The 19,148-nt window shown below is 31.2% G+C and overlaps 1 protein-coding gene across 1 annotated transcript; it reads right to left on the bottom strand.

Moving 5' to 3' along the window:
• Positions 1-475: 475 nt before the first annotated feature.
• Positions 476-10,212, bottom strand: LOC139523730 (perlucin-like protein). Its single transcript, XM_071317979.1, has 6 exons — positions 10,128-10,212; positions 9,184-9,308; positions 8,737-8,834; positions 7,552-7,633; positions 5,007-5,242; positions 476-570 (listed from the first exon to the last, which is right to left on the bottom strand). The coding sequence occupies exons 2-6, from the start codon at positions 9,305-9,307 to the stop codon at positions 541-543; spliced, it is 570 nt and encodes a 189-aa protein (XP_071174080.1). The 5' UTR covers position 9,308; positions 10,128-10,212; the 3' UTR covers positions 476-540.
• Positions 10,213-19,148: the final 8,936 nt, after the last annotated feature.

Consider the following 19,148-nt stretch of genomic DNA (forward strand, 5'->3'; position numbering starts at 1 on the left):
TTAATTAAGACGAAGACCGAGTCCGATGTCAGAAAAGGTAATTTAAGAAACTAAGCAAACAAAATGACAATGATACATAAATTAACAAGGGACTACTAGCAGTTACTGACATGCCAGTTTCAGACCTCGATTACACTGGATTTTTTCTTGTTGTAGAACACATCTCGGGATGTCAGGATTGATCAAACGAATAGCCATAAATTCGATCAATCCTGACCCCCCTCGGTGTGTTCTACGACAAGAAAAACCTTAAAATATGCATTATCTATAACTTAACCGTGGAGTTATTATAGTATTATGTAGTCATCAACCAACGGTACCAAAACTTTTCTGGTACCTATTTCAGAGGTATTTAATTGTATATGTTTACCATGCTGATTTGTAAATATGGCACTTTAGTAGTAAGGAAAGTTATACTTTATATATGACTGTTAATACACTGTTAATGCTAATGAGATATAATGAAAAAATAAAATTCGGATTAGATGTTTTTAATGAAACAAACAAAATAATCTAGCTTCCACTGGCTGCTTGTCTATCTCATCCTTTGTTCGGACGGCAGTTGGATCCCTATAGAAAAAGAAGAAAAAACATAATAAGTCTTTATATATTTCTAAGTGCAGTTGCATAGTGATTCGATTTCTTTATAATATTTTACTTTATGATGTGTTTAGCTCACTTCCGCACATCCAACGAGTCATTTGACAGCGCTAGCAATTTAAATATATAAATGATGCATATAATGATTAGGAGACGTTATCGATTGAGTTTGTATTTATGTCAATTTTATAAGAACCAGGCAGGTTATGAGGGTTGTACTTTTTTTTTTAATTATACACTGTCTGGCAAAAGCAGTAATTGCGTAATGCTCAAAAATTTAATTTGAGTGGGAAAATATCAGTGGTTGCCATGGTAACGGACACTCTTTTTTGGGGGGGTAGTTAAGCGTAGTAAATCCTTTGAAAAATCAGCTAAATCGCTACAATTCAGAGCCTGATTATGAATAGACTCAAACTTTTTTCAGAAATTTTCGTATATAACATTGATATAACTCGGTTTAAGCACAACTTTAATCAAGATTGAAGTTCAACCAAATTTTTCGATTTTTTGTAAAAAGATTACCACAAAATGCATATTTTCAACATTTCTGAACATTTTTGTGACATTATCAAATTTTCTCGGGTGTTTTTCTGAAAAGTGCAAATGTGCACAGCACAGTATTTGCAGAATATAGCAGTTTAAGAACTTAAATATCCTCAATTGTTTCCAAACCGATAAGAAAATACATAAGAGCATACTATTACTCTAAATTACCATCGTTAAGTGCTGCTGACTTCAATAGTTACCATGGAAACAAACATTATCCATAGCAACATTCATTCAAAAGATGTATAAATTGAACTTTATGTACAATACTACATATGTAGAGGGTATTTAATTTTCGAATGGGAATATGACTGCAAGCTTTGCTTCACTCACAGTCTTGTCTGTGCTTTTTCAGAAGGTTCAACAAATTTGATTTATAATGTAGCATTTGGGTTGTAGGGTTAGGAAGGGGGGCGGTAGTTTTCTTTTTAAATATTTTATAGATCCTTGAAAAAATAATTGCTGCAACGTTTGGTCGGATTTTGTTCAGAGTTCCTAATCTGATAATTAATTTACGAAAGTTTAACAGAGTATGAACTTCATGGGATTGAAATAGCCCAACCTGACTTATGGTAAGGCAACATAAATATTGTCCTTTACCAGTTGTAAGAAAATCCTTAATTGCCTAGGGCAATAACTCACACACACGCCTGAGATGTAATCCCATCAGCAATAACCACAAACTTGACCTTTAAGACTTACATATATACCAAAAATAGAAGCATTTGGTCAAAGCGTTACCAAACTGAAACTTAAGTGTGATAGACAGACGGACAGACCAATTGAACACATATTAAGTCGGTGAGAACTTAAAAAAAATGAATAGTCGATTGGACATCGTTGATATCAGAAGTCCAGTAATGTTAATTATTAACATATCATTAACAAATCCTGTGTTGTACTATTATTCCGAAATTAGAATTTCAGATCTCCGATATACACAATGCTTATTATCACAAAGCAGAGATCAAGTTTGAATGTTTGTCACTTTAAACGTTTCCGAGTTATGCCCATTTTAAAATGGTGAATTTTCATTTCCATTCTCCAACTTTAGTTTACTAAGACCAAGTACAAAGTTGGGTAGCGTCGCTTTTACTGTTCTGTCCTTTTATAACTTTATATGATATGCAAGCGAGAGCATCATGGACACATTCTTCATTTATTTGGTTCTTTAAAACTTTTATAGGAAATGAAGGCTTCAGAGCGAATACAATGCGATTTCAGTTATAATTGATATTTCCAAGGGGCATAACTCATTAAAAAAATTAGATCAGCACCTTTTTTTATTAAGTGTCAAAGACATTGCTGTCAAAAAATATGATTTAAGTTTCATGAAATTTTGGCAAAAATTGTACACATGAGAGCACTAACAATGCAATTTTCCATGTTATTAAAATAAATGTTTCCAAGGGGCACAACTCTTTTAAAGATAATTATCTGCACTATATGTCGAACTTGTCCAAGACATTGCTGATATAAATCTATGATATAAGTTTCCTAAAAATCAGATTGAACACGTGGGATCGCTAACAAGTCCAGACAGACGGATGGTTGCCAGGTATTTCTATGGGGACAATAACCATATCTAAAACTTGTGAATGGTATGTACATTTTGCTACCATTTAATGTTAGAGAGTAAGATCAGAATGTCTCAGTTGGATGTACTGTTTGTAAAATTGTTGCCTCCTTGATGTTTCCTTTATATGTGGCACCAACATGGTCAAATCCTACCAGCGACCTTAGGCGTTTGTTGGGCCACTTTGCGACCTGACGTCTCATTTAAAAGTACCTACTATTTTAGAAATGTTAAAAACCGAGAAACAGATCAGTTTAAAACTATATAGTTTGCCTAAAATGGCATAGATAACAGAAGAAATTTCTAAAAGTGACCATGTGATCTTAGGGGGACCCTTCTGGAGCCCTTTCTTTTCCTTTAATACATACCATATAATATGGTCGACTTTTCATGTCCTACTTTATTTTTTAAACTAACCCGGCAAAAGCAAATATATTACCTTTTCTCCTATCATATTTTATAGGACGAAAACGCAAAAACGCAAAGTCGAAAATGCGAGAAAAAGAAACGAAGTCGAAAACACGAAAACGTGAAATGGTTTCACTTCTTGATTTCGCGTTTTCGACTTTGCGATTTCGCGTTTTCATGTTTTCATGTCAAGTACTGCTTCATTCTGTCAATCATTCTAGTTGTATCTTTATTAAAGGCAACCATATGGCTTTTAGCAATGAATTAAAACACAATACCATATAGTCTGCTATAAAAGGACCCGACATATAAAAAATATGAAACAATTCAACTGAGAAAACTAAGGCCTGATGTATAACAAAGCAATTTATGAAAAACAAATATGATTTATACAGATAATTGATATTGGAATTAGAGAGCTTTTCTGAAAATTGGTTTAATACTAAAAAGAAAATCTCTTTAAATAAGTCTATATATATTATCATTATTACATAAGTACTAAGTATTCGTTGTAAAAATTAATAGTTCTTGAAAATGATATAATCCAGTCAGGTTATCTTCAAATTATGAATCATAATCCAGTCAAACAAAAGATACAAAATTATTGAAAAAAATCTGGAAGTTGAAAACGGGAAATTAAGAAGTGAAACCATTTTGCGTTTGCGTGTTTACAACTTCTAGTTTTTGCGATTTCGACTTCAAGTTTTCGCGTTTTTAATCTATAAAATATAAAGGCGAAATCGCGAAAACGTGAAATGATCTTAACCAGCCACCACATACACAGGCACTTGTCTCTGAAAAAAATCCTATATAACTTAACATGCTTAATATCAAGGCATATTGGATTTTTTTCAGAGACAAGTGCCTGTGAACATACATAGATTATGTCTTGCTAGCTTTGCAACAGAATAAAAAAAAAAAAAAGACTGCCATAATAAAAAAAAAAACGACACTCTGAAACAAAAAGAAACGAATAAAAAACACGATTTTGGATTTTATGAAAAATTCAAATTTAATTCTATTACGGTATGGACAGTCCGAAGAGCAAATTGACAAACGCGCAGATCGAACTCACAATCATGTCCCAAATAATCGTAAACGAAACTGACAGATTAACAAAGGACCTCAAATCAAAAGACTCTAGGTCTCTACTTTATATTGTTTATGAGTTATATTACCATACGACTGATATTAGATATAAAAGGCGGGAAACTCGCATCAAATGTTTACGTATCTTTTCGACTAATATTTATGTGTAACGACATGTTGCAACTAACAATTGTGTGAAAATATTTTGTCGATATCTTATAAGATTTCTGAAAATGAGAGATAACAAGCCAAAATCAAAATTTTGACCATGACCTTGACCTTTGACCTTGACCTCATTTCCATTTTTTTAAACCAAGGACATTAAATCAAATGCCCGAGGCCTCTATTACTTATGGTTTACCAGTTAGAAATACATTTCACTTATATCAAATAAAAAAGAGAAATAACTCTCATATGGAGTCTCCGGATAGCTTCGGTCAAAATTGATCAAATCATCCTGAGGATATACCGAGCAATTTGGTAAAATAAATTTTTCGGTTTCTTCTACGGTTGAGACGTATAAGTAATAACAAGAAAAACAGTGTTCAAGGAGATAACTCTTACATTGAAAAGATTTTGGTTACGCGGTGTCGGTTACGAAAGCGTAATAACTGTTCGATATCATATCCCATATGTCTAAGCGATCTTGCGAAACAAAAAAAATAGCGAAGGAATTTTTTTTTTAATAATAATAACAAAAGCAATTATAGGTCTTTCAACCGAAACGGTTGAAAGACCTAAATATAGATATAAAAATTAGAACGGTCTTGTATAATTGTGAACTTACATATGAACTCTCACAGATGTACCCCATTTCATCAACACTGCATGGAATATCATTCCATTGATACTGATGGGCTGGCCAAAAATGACCACAGTCTTCATTGTTTCCATAATTGTCTGGTTGGCCTCGAAGCCACTGAGAAAAACGAACCTTAGAAGAGTCTTGAACCCATCTCCAGTCTCCTTCTTTCTTCAAGTCTGACGATCCCATCCAAGAGCCCCATTTGTGTTTAACCGATTCTGTTTTCGCCAATAATAATTGTATATTTTAGTAAATTTGTCAGTTTATAAAGTGCTGTAGCTATTTATGCAAATCAAATTGAACTCAGAAGTAAACACACTATATACTCAGGAGCACCAATAACACTGTACGGTGACCTATAGTTTTTAATGTCTGTGTCATTTTGGTCTTTTGTGGATAGTTGTCTCATTGGCAATCATACCACATCTTCTTTTTTATACTTTTATTTATTGTCTGTGTAACCATAATTCTAAATGAAAGAACAGAGTTTCAATGTCACTCGTGTTGCACATATTTTATATTTCCAAGGGGCATAACTCTTCTAAAAATGTCGATCGTCCACCATTGTAGAACTTGCCCGAGATTTTGCGGATATTAACCTATAGTATAAGTTTTATAAAAATCTGGCAAGAATTGTACCCGTGAGAGCGTCGACGAGGCAAATTTTTCCCCTACATTTAATATTTCCAAGAACATAACTCTTTTAAAAGTCGATCGTCCACTATTTAAGAAATTGTACGAGATTTTGTTGAAATTAACCTATAGTATGAGTTTTATAAAAATCTGGCAAGAATTGTACCCGTGAGATCGCTAACGATGTCATTTTTCTATATATTTGATATTTCCAAAGGCATACCTCTCTTTAAAAAAATCGACCGGCCACCACTATAGAACTTATCCAAAAAAGTCGATCGGCCACCACTATAGAACTTATCCGAGATATTACTGATATTAAGCTATAGTATAATCTGGCAAGAATTTTACATGTGAGAGCGCTAACTAGACCGGATGGACGGACACACGGAGAGACGGACGGACGCTCGGTATTTCCATGTCCCCCGTATCGTGTTACGTGGGGGACAACACTACAAACGAGCTATGATACAATAACCACAATATTTTGAATTGGAATTCTTTTTACCTTTTATTTGTGATATTTTTACCTATTATGTCTGTTTGTTTTGTTCACGCATCATTATCAATACTATTAAATGTGATGCGACTGTCGTACAAGTGAGAGATTTAGCGCTATTAAACTAAGTTCAATCCACCATTTTCTACATTTGAAAATGCCTGTACCAAGTCAGGAATATGACAGTTGTTGTCCATTCGTTTTTTTATGTGTTTTGTCATTTGATTTTGCCATGTGATTAGGGACTTTCTGATTGAATTTTCCTCGGAGGTCAGTATTTTTGTGATTTTACTTTTTTTTTGGTATTATCACAAAATTATTTCTGAACCCAAAATCTCGGCTTAACTGACGGAACGTGTATACTATTTGTTTGACTGTTTTTCTTTTTCGTTTTTAGTCATGGCGTTGTCAGTTTATTTTCGATTTATGAGTTTGAATGTCCCTTTGGTATCTTTCGCCCCTTTTTTAAAACCCGTTTCTACATTTCTGTGGAAATAATAACTATAATGAAAATAGTAACAATTATAATAATAGGAATAATGTTTTAATATTGAATTTTTAACAGGTATTTCTAACAGAAGATGTGCAACATGTGCTAAGATTGTTGTTCAGCTTTAGTCATACAAAATGTAATATAATTCCCGGGAAAATTTCAATAAAACATTAAAAAAGGTTTAAGTGTATTTTTCAGACTAAAAATTCTATTATAGCCGTTTCACAGATAAATACATTATTTCTTTGCATTGATATCATTTGTATACATTGAATTGATTCGTACGAGAGAAAAAAAAACGCAACAATATTTTCACGTAATAATACTGGCGTTCCCTATAAATCAGAAGTTAGTAAATATATTATCAAACCAATTGTCATTGGATAAATAGTTTAACTAGCACTAGTATTATTATATGTTTTGGCGGGAAATTGTTCGGCCGAGTATGTATTGAATCAAACAGAGAACACGGAAATATATCTTTTATCTAGCTGGAGCAAGGTAACAGTTTTCCTTTATTTACTGTACTGATTTTATCAACTGTTTTTATAAAGCTTTAGTAAAAGAGTTTTTCCCACTTTTATAATTTATTACGATTTTGCCCTAGTAGATGTTTGAAAAGCATTCTATCATACATGTAGGTTTGTGATGTTTCTGAAACTATAACTTGATATAAATACAATGTACATTGTACATTTTGGCAAGTTATTTGTTTATTAAGCATATAATCTTGTACACATAACAAGGTACTTTCACTCTTTCCCTGAATTTTGTTTTTATTTTAAATTTTGTAAGATTTAATTTCACACACTTTGTACGGCTATATTTTGTCATTTTTCTAATTCAGCTGCGTTCTAAAAATGTAACAGCATCTGTGTGTAATAAGCATGAAATATACTAACTAGTAAGCATGTCAACAACCCACGAGTTTTCTGCTGAGTCTGTAATCTTCACAAGGTATCCTCCCATATGTTTACATTGTTTCTGAATTGACAGAAACAAAACATTATACCCTGAACAATAACAAATCATGAAATCATTACTCTAAATTTGTTGCTTTTGACCAGTCAGATAACTCTCTAATCATGTCTATCTGCAAACAATTAATAACATATCTAAAAGTATTACATTACTACGTATAATTTACAGAAAAAAAGAAAGATGAAAAATAGGACTCGAAACAAAATGGCAACTATTGTATTAGAAAAGCCTGTAGTTGTAATGGTAGTTAAATAACATTGATTTTTATAATGCTTCTTAGTATTCCGGAAACCAAGCACTACATAGCCAATACCTTTGCACTGGGTTTTTTCTTTTAATCTAAAGCTATAAAAACATTTATATTTTAGAACTAAAATTAGGCATGTGGATGTTAAGAATGTCCACATGTGGAGCAGGATATTTGCTCAGTCGTTAGTTTTCTATGTTGCATTTTATGTACTATTGTTTGTAGTTGGTCTTTTTCCTTTTCAGCCATGGCGTTGTCATTTTACTTTTGATTTATGAGTTTTAATGTCCATTTGGTATCTTTCGCCTCACTTTTGAGATGTGTCACCTGAACTCAGTATTTTCAATAGAAAATTTTTGACCCAACACTAGATGAATGATTCGAACAGCTCTTGAATGTACCAGTTGCAAGGAAATTTGTGCATTATTTCCTTTATCTGCAATTCGTACATTTTCCTTTTGATCTTACTGCCTTATATCGTGGACAGGACCTGATGCTAAAAAATATTAGGTAATGATGTCATTAAACGATGTACCAACGTCGCGTGTCCATGTCCATTCGCGTGCATTTGTCAGTGAAATGCATGTGACTTCATTCATAGAAGCGACAAATATCCCGACGTGTTGTACGCATAAAAATAGTTTTACTGATTTTTGAATTTTATTCTATATTCTCAACCAAAAAACATGCAATTAAGATAAATTACTGATGAAAAAAGAATTGCATTTAGTTTTTAATACTGACTTCATTTGCTTGAATATCAGCTTTATCTCGCTTTATTTTCTTGCTGATAAAGGCAGTATCAAAAACAAAATGCAATTTTTCAATATATTCAAGTATAAGTAAAGAAGTGACCTACTACAGCATCCTGCCAATTTTTACCATCAGGTGAAAAAAAGTAACAGTGATTCTTATATTTCTTCCAACCGGGTGGACAATTCTCATTTGAACTGCATTCTGTTGAAATAAATATGATACACATTATACCAAGAACTATGGCTCAATTTAAAAATTAACAACGCATATATAGTTAAAAAGAACCACTTTCAAATCATTGCTTTACTTGTTTCACTTTCGTTAAGGAAGACATTAGTATTAAATTATAAAAGTGATTTTAGCGAATAGTAAACACATTGAAACTTGTTTCGTTGAAATCTACGTTAAAAGACATTCCCCATCATATTTGTTTTATACCTTACAAAAATAATTCAACATTTGATAAAGATATTATCTTTAAGAATTGTCAAATTTGTGCAAATTGAAGCTTTGCTTATTTCTATTAAACTTTAGGATTATGCTGATTTACCTTTCATCTTTTTTTCTATGGACTGAAGCATGCTGGATATCATTGATTTCTCTTTGGATATATCACAGGAGTTTGACGCGATCATAGAAATACAACACAGAACCAGAATTGCAGAAAGGATCATCCTGTGACATAAAACTTCTCATAAGATTTTTTTTCAAATTAGGAAATCAATATACCGAGTCATATTTATGTTATCGAGGGCTAGTATTTTAGCAGACAGGAACTATTTTTTGCAGGTGCAAATGTTATCAGTCACCCACTTTAAATTACTATCAAATATAATTATTGGAAAGCCCGAATTTGGGAATTTCTGCAATATAAATCAAAATATTAATAAAAGAACTTTATTTTGCTTTTGATTTTGTATATAATGAGTTGCAGCTGTAGTTTGCAATTGGCACAAAACCAGTATAATTAATCTTTTCTACATTGTGCTCTACGTCAGGAAGTAGGCAATTTGAAACATAAATTTTAGATAGTATGAAATGCCTTATAGTGCCCGCTTAGCTTTTGCCAAATTTTAATTTTGGGGGAAGGAGGCTCCAAATATATTAGAAACTGATATATGAAAACCGCTAAACTTTGAACATTATAACATTAGTAGTATGCGTCAAGCCACTGCATATCTTCCCTCTTTCTCTCTATATCTCGCGAACGATTTACACACATAGTCAATCATTTACTAGTTCGTTCTATTAGTGCATATTTAGGTTGTGTTATAGATAAAATTAACGTCAGATGCATCACTCAAAGCAACTTCTATTAAATGAAATACACTTGCTAAGCAAGCATATTTGAAATTATACCTATACAGATATCGATTTTGGTTATTGTTTGTATTCTTAAATTTGTTTCATATTCTTAATTTAAATTAGATGAAACTAAAACGAAATTGTTACAAATGATAAATAAAGATTAGCAAATAACAAAATATAACAAACCTTGTTGGTATTTGGTGTAAAGTTATAAAGCTGCTACTGAATATTGATTTATTATATAGAAACAATGCAACAGTATCGTGTTTAACATCCTTTGGTCCACCTGTCACTATATGGTATTACGGTAGTACAGTGTAAAATATCTGCAACCTATTATTTCCTTGAAATTATGTTTTAAAACTTTTAAACCTATCCTACATCCTTATTCCAGTTCAAATTTAAACCCTCGCGCTATTTCAGAACCTGTTCTTAATTTTCTGTGTTCGTCTTGGGTATCATGAGATATTTGCCACTTGACGGGGATTAAGCATCAATGAATCAATTATTTGGGTCAATAAAACTCTAGCACGGTTAAATATTTATATTTATTAGAATTATTTATTTAAATATTAAAAAAGTGCGATAGCTATGCCTTCTATTTTTGATTTTTCATGATAAATCGAACGAACAAACTATACTGAAAAAATCATCGTATTTAAATAGGGCTTTGCTGCGTGAATATGAAGGTCTCAATTCAACCCATTACGTTTCCAATCTTATTTTAAAACTGTAACGGCAAACCAAGGATTTGTTTTTGTTTATAGTAGATTTAGAATATAATGCTACAATAACCAGTTACACAAAAACAAAACACACAACCATACAATCATCCAAATAAATAAGACACGACAAAAAAGACAAAAATATGAATATTAAGACTCAAACAAGACAGGTGTCTTTATCAAGCTTGTTCTGTGTCTACATGAAATGTTAGTATCAAAATAAATATAGAAAGATCTGTCATCAACTTATAGATAACTGGAAACAAACATTGATGATAATCCTGATACCAGAAAGACATATTATAATTAACACGTAATAGGCAGTTATCTATCTTTTTAAATGTTCGACCAACTTCCTTATGTGTTGTCTCAACCAGAAGATGAAATACAAGTATGCACTAAAACGTACCAAGGATATGCAATCAGAATAAATAGTACAACTTTTTTCTTTTTCTTTTTTATTTTTCGGATTATAGATTATTAAAACACAGTCATTTATGGCAAAATAGTACTGAGTGGTATGACGATAAAACGTAATGATATCCTACCCCTTGCATATTAGAATAACACATATTTAACTGTTAAAGGTTACACTTGAAGTACGGCTATTATTGATTATGAATTCAAAAGCTTTTTTGGCATAACTTTCTCCATGCCTTTTTTGGTATTTTGTTGTGCATTGTCATAATGATGATCTGTAAAAGTAGTTATTTCGTATAACGAAAAAGTTTACATCATATGATATCATGGTTTGTATACACTGTTTATTGTTATCATATATGAGAATAAATGTAAAATTCTGTCTGTTCATATTACTTTAATGAAATTAAAGGTATATCTGTCTTGTACATGCTGCTTGATTCTCTCTCATCCAGTAAATGGCCGACAGTTCGATGCCTATTAGATAAAAAGAAGGAAACATTAGTTTGTCTGAACATACATTTTGTATTTCATTCTTTATCAGAGGAAGTTTAAGACAGCTCGAAAACTTACTATCAAAGGTAACAAACGTTTATATTCTTTGCAAAATCAAGAAAGTATATTAACCTTAAAATTTCAAAAACTATTTGTATTGTTTTCAGTAAAATGTTATAATTCTTATATGGTTTGCATATTTATAAATACTTGCATTGGATTGGTCAATACGAATTTGTTTCTTGGTTTACACTTCGAGAAACCATGTTTCCGAAACTACCTTCGTTATCTAATCATCCGCGATACACATTATTGCAGAGATACTGGGATTTTCAGCAAATTGAGATTAAAAAACAAATTCTTAACAATTGTGTCTATTCTAATGCATATAATTATACCAACAACAAACAAGAAATAAAATAAATGCACTATTAAAGCTTCGAAAATGAAAAAAAAAAAAAAAATCCGCGAATTTACGTCATGGCAAAACACGACGTCATACGAATAAAAACTTTCAAGGTAATGATTATTTCGTTTTGTGAACGCTTCATATTCGGATCATATTTCATTAAAATGAAGTTTTTGAGGTAGGTGCTATTTTATTTTAGTTCCCGTTGCATTTATAGAACATTTATTAATTTTAGAAATTCAATATGGCTACCAACTCCTTGGTTACGACCTGTCAGTTGTGCCTGTGATGGTAATTTAAAGTATCCTAGATAGCCTTAACACACAAAAAATAAAAAAACAAACAAATCGCGAGTATTTGGCCTAAGAATTATAAGGATGAAACACATTTTTTCTAGAGGTTATTGATCTGTAAACCAGTGATCTTACTCACAAACTTAACATAAAAGTCCGAACTTTTATTCAGTTTGTGAGTAATCGTGTTTAATCCTATAGTATTGCAGTTTTCATCGCAAATATGATTTTTCTTTTCAAGGTTTTACTTTATGATCCCTTGTTTAGACATGATAGAGTTTACATCCACACGAGTGATTTGACAATAATATAGATATATACACGTTGCATTTCTAAATTATAAGAAAACGGATTAGTTTATATATTTATGAATAGAAATATAAATATTATGCCAGACACCAGTTACAAAACACTGTAGAGAAAACTAAAGATTGGGTAACACGAGCTCTGATCTCAAATGTGCCAAATTGTTTCAATAGTAGCACAATGTAGCATACATCAAGAAAAAACCGCAATGATTAGTTACATTCTTTGATGTAATAATCGAAATAAGAATCAAATTGCTTTCGCTACGACAATAGATAAACAACGTTTTCTGTATCATAAACACCGTGAAAAATTACTTCATGAAGTTCATTATCTCAACATAACCCTTTCGCAAATAGGACATGTTGGACGAGTGATTGGGAGATTAGGCAAGCATATATCATACATTTATTGTCTAAATAAATTCATAACTTACATATGGGACGTTTTAGAAAAACGTGTTAATTTAACGCTGTTTTGTATATGAATGAAGATTAATGTCAATCCTACCAGAAGGTCAAATATTTATGATCCTTAAATAAAAAAATAACTGTAGATATGAAAATGAGAACGGTCGTGTATAATTATAAACTTACATCTGAACATTCACAGATATACCCCACGTTATCTAGGTGACATGGTGCATCATTCCATTCATAGTTAGCTTGTGACAAAAAATGGACACAGTCTCCATTATTAGAATTGCTCGGTTCGCATCGAAACTAGTGAGAATAACTAACTGCCGAAGAGTCACCAACCCATCTCAAGCCGCCTTCTATCTTCAAGCCTGCCAATCCCATCCAAGAGCCAAATATGTGTTTAATCGATTATGTTACAACAATAAAAAACACATATTATAGTAAAAGTTGTCAGTTTATAAAGTGGTAAGTATGTATGCAAATCAAAATGACCTCACAAGTATACATGTTACGACAGACATCATCAGTACCACGACGCTGTCATTTAAGGGGGTTCGCGGGTCTAAATCATTTATATAGGATTTCTCTATATTTTTTCTATAAATAAACTTTATCTTATAGTTAATAGAAAAATAAAATAAAAAAATGGGGTCACCGTTCATTTGCGCTCACAATCTGCCTTCGAAAGAAACATAAAAGTGTTTTTTTTCTGTTGAACTAATAGGAGAAATAAAGGTAAATTCGAAATTAAAAAAAGAAATTTATTACAGAAATCGCTCAAATTTTACAATTGTTTAGTTTAAGTACAGCATATATCGAAATTATATTAAAAAATATAGGTCACCGATGAGTTAAAAGAGATATTTCAATTTTAAAGCCAAAAAATGGCTTTTTTTTCACCAAAGGGAGATAATTTGGAACTTTTTCAATGATGTTTACATTTTAAAAGTCATCTGGGGCCAACACGAATTAATTGTTTTTAATGTTTTTGTACCATATAATAAAGTAACAACTACAAAAGGTAATACATAAAATTTGTAATGAAAAACAAATGTTTAATTTTTTTCTGAAATTTTTATACCCTCGAGCCTCCTTAATAAAATATGTATTGGTGTGTTACCAGATTTTTAAAAACAATAAATATGTTTCCAAATGATATTATAACCACAGAGTTTTGTATTTGAATTCAGGTAAATTTCAGAATTGGCTAAGAAATTTGAAATCATACAAAACAAAACGTCTCTGTTAACTCCATGCAAAATACTTAAAACTGTAAAATTTGTGTTACGGTCATCTTAAGTAAAACATTTCACAAGGTAGCCTCTCATATTTTGACATTGTTTCTGGAATGACAGTATTAGAACATTATACCCTGCACTATAGCAAAGCATTAAAATCATTACTTTAAAAGTCTTCTTTTGGCCTTTCAGGTTTTTTTGTAATCTATCTGCATACTTTTTGAGACTATTAGTTTTATTATAAAGTATTGACAGAAAATGCGAAAGAAAAACATAGGACTTGGACAAAATGACAACCCTTGCATTAGAAAAGCCCGTTGTATTATAAATACAGTGATCGCTATAAAACTCTTTAATCATCTTAATATATACCAGAAACCACTCGCTATCCAATATCCTTCATTTGTTTATATCTTAAGCTATTTAAACATGTTTAAGACAAATTTAGATTTTCGAACATACATTTTGCATGTGACACTTCGAAATAGTGCTTTAAATAGACACATGATAGAGAAGTATTGACCCAACACCTACAATATAATCGAACCACTGTGGATTTAATTGAATTGACACGATCATAGTTTCCTACGTAAGTATAAATAAAAAAAAACCTACCGCAGCATCTTGCCAATTTTTACTATCAGGTGAAAAAAAGTAGCAGTGAGTTTTGTATTTCTTGGACAATTCTCAGGACCAGTGCACTCACCAGAGGCTGTTAAAATAAATACATAACGTATTCTACCAAATGCTCAATGTTAAAATGAAAGTTCTCTTAGTTATTTCACTTTCGACTGTTCACGAAGTATTAAAGTGATTGAAACGAACAGTTGAGTAATTGAAAACCGATCTCGTTGAAATCTACCCCACCGCTTTCTATTTCATTTAAACAAAGATAAGTTTACATTTGATTAACATATTTTTAAGAGTTGTCAAATTGGTGCAATTGGATCTTCAGAATGATTGCTATTCTGTTTCGAAATAACACATTTTTTACAAACTATTATAAATCATAGATAGTATAAAAGAAACTGAAATAGAGAAATAAATGAAAGGTCAGGTGCTTGTGTTTGAGATATAAGCCAATGAATATTGGGTGGGAAATAATTATCTCTAGATTTTTCATGCATTTAACCTTGGGAACTTTTTCGTCAACCGTATTGTCTTCAAATATAGGAAAACCAATATCTTAATGTCAGCTTTTACAGGCCTCGACATAAACAAATATCATAAGCACCAGAGACTAATAAAATAAAAATGTTAGGTATTTAACATTGCTTGTTTCTATTAATCTTTTGTAAGTTATCACAAGTAAAAGTTTAAATTTACTCTTATCTTTTTTTCTATGAACTGAAGCATGCGTCGTACTATCGTTGATTTTTCTTTGGATATATCATATGGGTTTGTATCTATCATAAAAATGCAGCACAGAACAAAAATTGCAGATAGAAAAATAATATTTCACTATTCATAGTCTGATTGACGTTGTCATGGATCCTTTTTTAACAGACGGAGGGACAAATAATTTCAATCGCACAAAATATCAAAACTGTTTAATCTTTAAGAATTATATCAATCAAAATGTTTACAAAAGTAATTTATTTTGATATATGTGTATTTAAGAATTTGACGAAGGTTGACACAGAACCTGTACATGTAATTTAAATAAATGAAAGTAAAACGATTAAACGGTTGAATGGAAATTTTATAAACCTACTATATGGTTTTATTTCTGAATGCATGTTTTATTTGATTGTGTAGAAATAAGGAACGCAATCATATTTGAAAATGTTTCTGTTTTGGTTCCGATTTTAATGGTTGCATAATGTCTAACGACTGTATATCACAAAAGACATGTAAAGATGTCTCTTATGATTATTTGAATTGAAATAAAATGAAATAAAAATAAACCTTAACCAAATCATACGTCAAATACAGTATAATATAAAAAAATATATCAAACCTTTTCGGTTTTGAAGCGAAGTTAAAAAGCTGCTACTGAAATTAACTGAATATTGGTGTATGATATAATAACAATGCAACTTTATTGTGTATATATTTTGCATCAACCTGTTCCTATACGTATTGTATTACGGTAGTTAAGTGTAAAATATCTCCAACCGATTTTTCCCTAGAATTTACAATTTTTAACTTTGTGACTAATCCGTAATTCTGATTTTGATTTAAGGTAACACAATACAAAGATTTTATAACTCCAACTCCCAAGTTTTAAAATGCTGTAACTTTCTTAATAATGCTTGAAAATTTATAAAAGTGATAGTTATGGATATCTAACAGGTTACTCTTTCAAATAAATGAAATGTTAGTATGATGCAACAATTATGTAACCAATTATAATGTTAACTGTGTCTAAAATATATTTCCTCAAATTTCCACTTTCAATTAAGATTAGATTCCTCATAGGTATTCCTAGAGGATTGGTTTTATTATATGTTGTTTCTATGGCCATTATCTACAGAAACGTGTCTCAGATTTCAGATAGAATGTATAGAATAAATTTTACACCTAATTAAATATTATCTTCTTTTATGTGGTTATGTGGTAAGACCCCTTTTTGGCCCCAAAATATAACAGTTTTACAAAATTGTTAAAATGTAAACTTTTAGTTATTTATTGGACAGTTGAATGCGTCTGCTACATAAATATGAGATGTTTTTGACCATACAATGCACATATATCGGGTTGTAGCACCATTAAGTCATGCTAAATTACTGAAATCTTCAAAATTCTAGCATTTTAGGTAAATTTTAGACGGTTTCCGTGTAAAACGAAAGTGGCCGCATTCGTGTTCATCCTTAATATTGAAATGTAAGTTGTATTTTATGATAATGCATAACATATATAAAGGTTGTGGATGAACACGGATGCGGCCACTTTCATTTTTGACAAAAACCATCTGTGAAGTGACATTTTTCAGCATATTTGGTAGATTTTTCATATTTGAGCTTGAATCGGATCGTTTTTAATGACTAAATCAGTTAAAATCTTTCACATTAACTAATTGAATCAAGTGAAATAGACACTTAAGTGTTTAAAAAGTGGTCAAAATCTTTCGTCAGATGAAACTGAAATTTGAGGCCAAAATGAGTCCTTACCGGACCTACTCCTTTTCTTCTAAGTAACATTAGTTGTAAAATTAAAGCTATTTAGTATATCCGAAAAGGTTTATTAGAAAATAGGGAAATGATGATTTCTTTGAAAAGAGAAGAAACGGAGAACAGTTTACCATGAAACAAACAAACTTAAAGAAGCATGTTCTATCGTTTGACAACAATTTGACCTTCAGAAGGTTTTTCTATTATTGCGAGGAACGATAATGTATTTCATGAGACAAAGATGAATCAATATTTAATACCTATTCTAAGCGTTACTATAATTTAAATCATTCATAGCTCTACCGGCGCTTGGGTAATTGGTTCCTCTGTTTAATACATACATTGTTTATCAACAGTTAACGTTTAAATTTGAATTAGCGTATCAAATCATGAAATGAAAACTAGTTATACTAGTTAAGTTGAACAAACCTTTTTTTTTTCTCCGTGTATTATTTTGGACACAAAATTACAAAAATATCTAACTCCACGGAACATCAAAACAAGAAGTCCCTCCACAAATTGAAGATCAAAGCTCAAGCACCTCAAACGAACGAAAACAACATTGCTATTCCTGACTTGGTACAGACATTTCATTATTTAAAAAAATTGGATTAGACATAATTTGATAGCTAGCTGAAGCTCTCACTTGTATTACAGTCGCCTAAAATTTATTATATTTACAACAATGTATGAGTAAAACAAACAGACAGAAAAAATGTCAAAAATTGGGCTACATCAGTCATTATTGAATTATAATCTTAGTTAACATAAACAAGATCAAATCAGACAAGTATGACAACAAGCAAAATTTCATGTTGGCACTCTGTAGACAAAGCATTGTTAATTGTTTAAGTAGTTGAGAACACTTTCGGCAGGTTATGCATTGAAATGTCCAATGGGTTAATGTATGGCTATATGGTATCTGTTATGGGTATCAAAAACTTAATATATACCTTAAAGCAGGATAAAAGAATATCCCACTATGCATGTACGGAAACTATTTTTTCCCACATAACCTAATAAGGTATACGAAATATTTTGGTGGTGATTATTTTGGCGTTTTCGAAACTTTTATCAATGCCTTTGAATGTGTACTTTTAAATTTGTGAAATTTATTTTAGCGATTTCGTTTAATCCGCGAAAATAAGAGAAAATTTACACCCCGCGTAAAAACCCGCTATACGGTATTATATGATTATTTTTTGTATTTCTCTGTTGTTTTTGTGCTTGCGTTCTTTTGTACTATATCCCTTTTCCGAAATAATGTCATTTGAGTGCTATTTTAAACATTGCCATATAAGCGAGTGGATAAGTCAGCCATAAAACCAGGTTCAACTCATTCATTTTTTTTTTATTTGTAAAATGTCACATTATTTTTTTAAGTAAAACCACGTGTTGCAAGATCTCAATATCGACAAATTCAAATCTAAACCGCTTGGTTCCACTTGTGCTAGTTCCCTTATTCACACATATTCCGATTTACCACGTTATTACTGATTAACTAAACATTGCCAATAATACTGTTCTCGAAAATGCATTATACAAACTTCGAAAATATAGTGCACCTAAGTCTATCTACTTCAAAATACTGATGGATTGAGAATTATGTCATGAATACCCATGATACATGAATCTGAAAAGACCCAAAATGTTGCAAAACACCTGGCCTACCTCCATGAAAAAAAACCCATTTTATTGTCCAAGCAGATAAAGCCATAAGTTACCTTTTAGTACAACTCACCTTACATTAACTTCTTGATACATGAATTAAATATTGACAAATCAAATT

This window comes from Mytilus edulis, chromosome 5, assembly GCF_963676685.1.
Source record: "Mytilus edulis chromosome 5, xbMytEdul2.2, whole genome shotgun sequence".
In the NCBI taxonomy this organism is placed as follows: domain Eukaryota; kingdom Metazoa; phylum Mollusca; class Bivalvia; order Mytilida; family Mytilidae; genus Mytilus; species Mytilus edulis.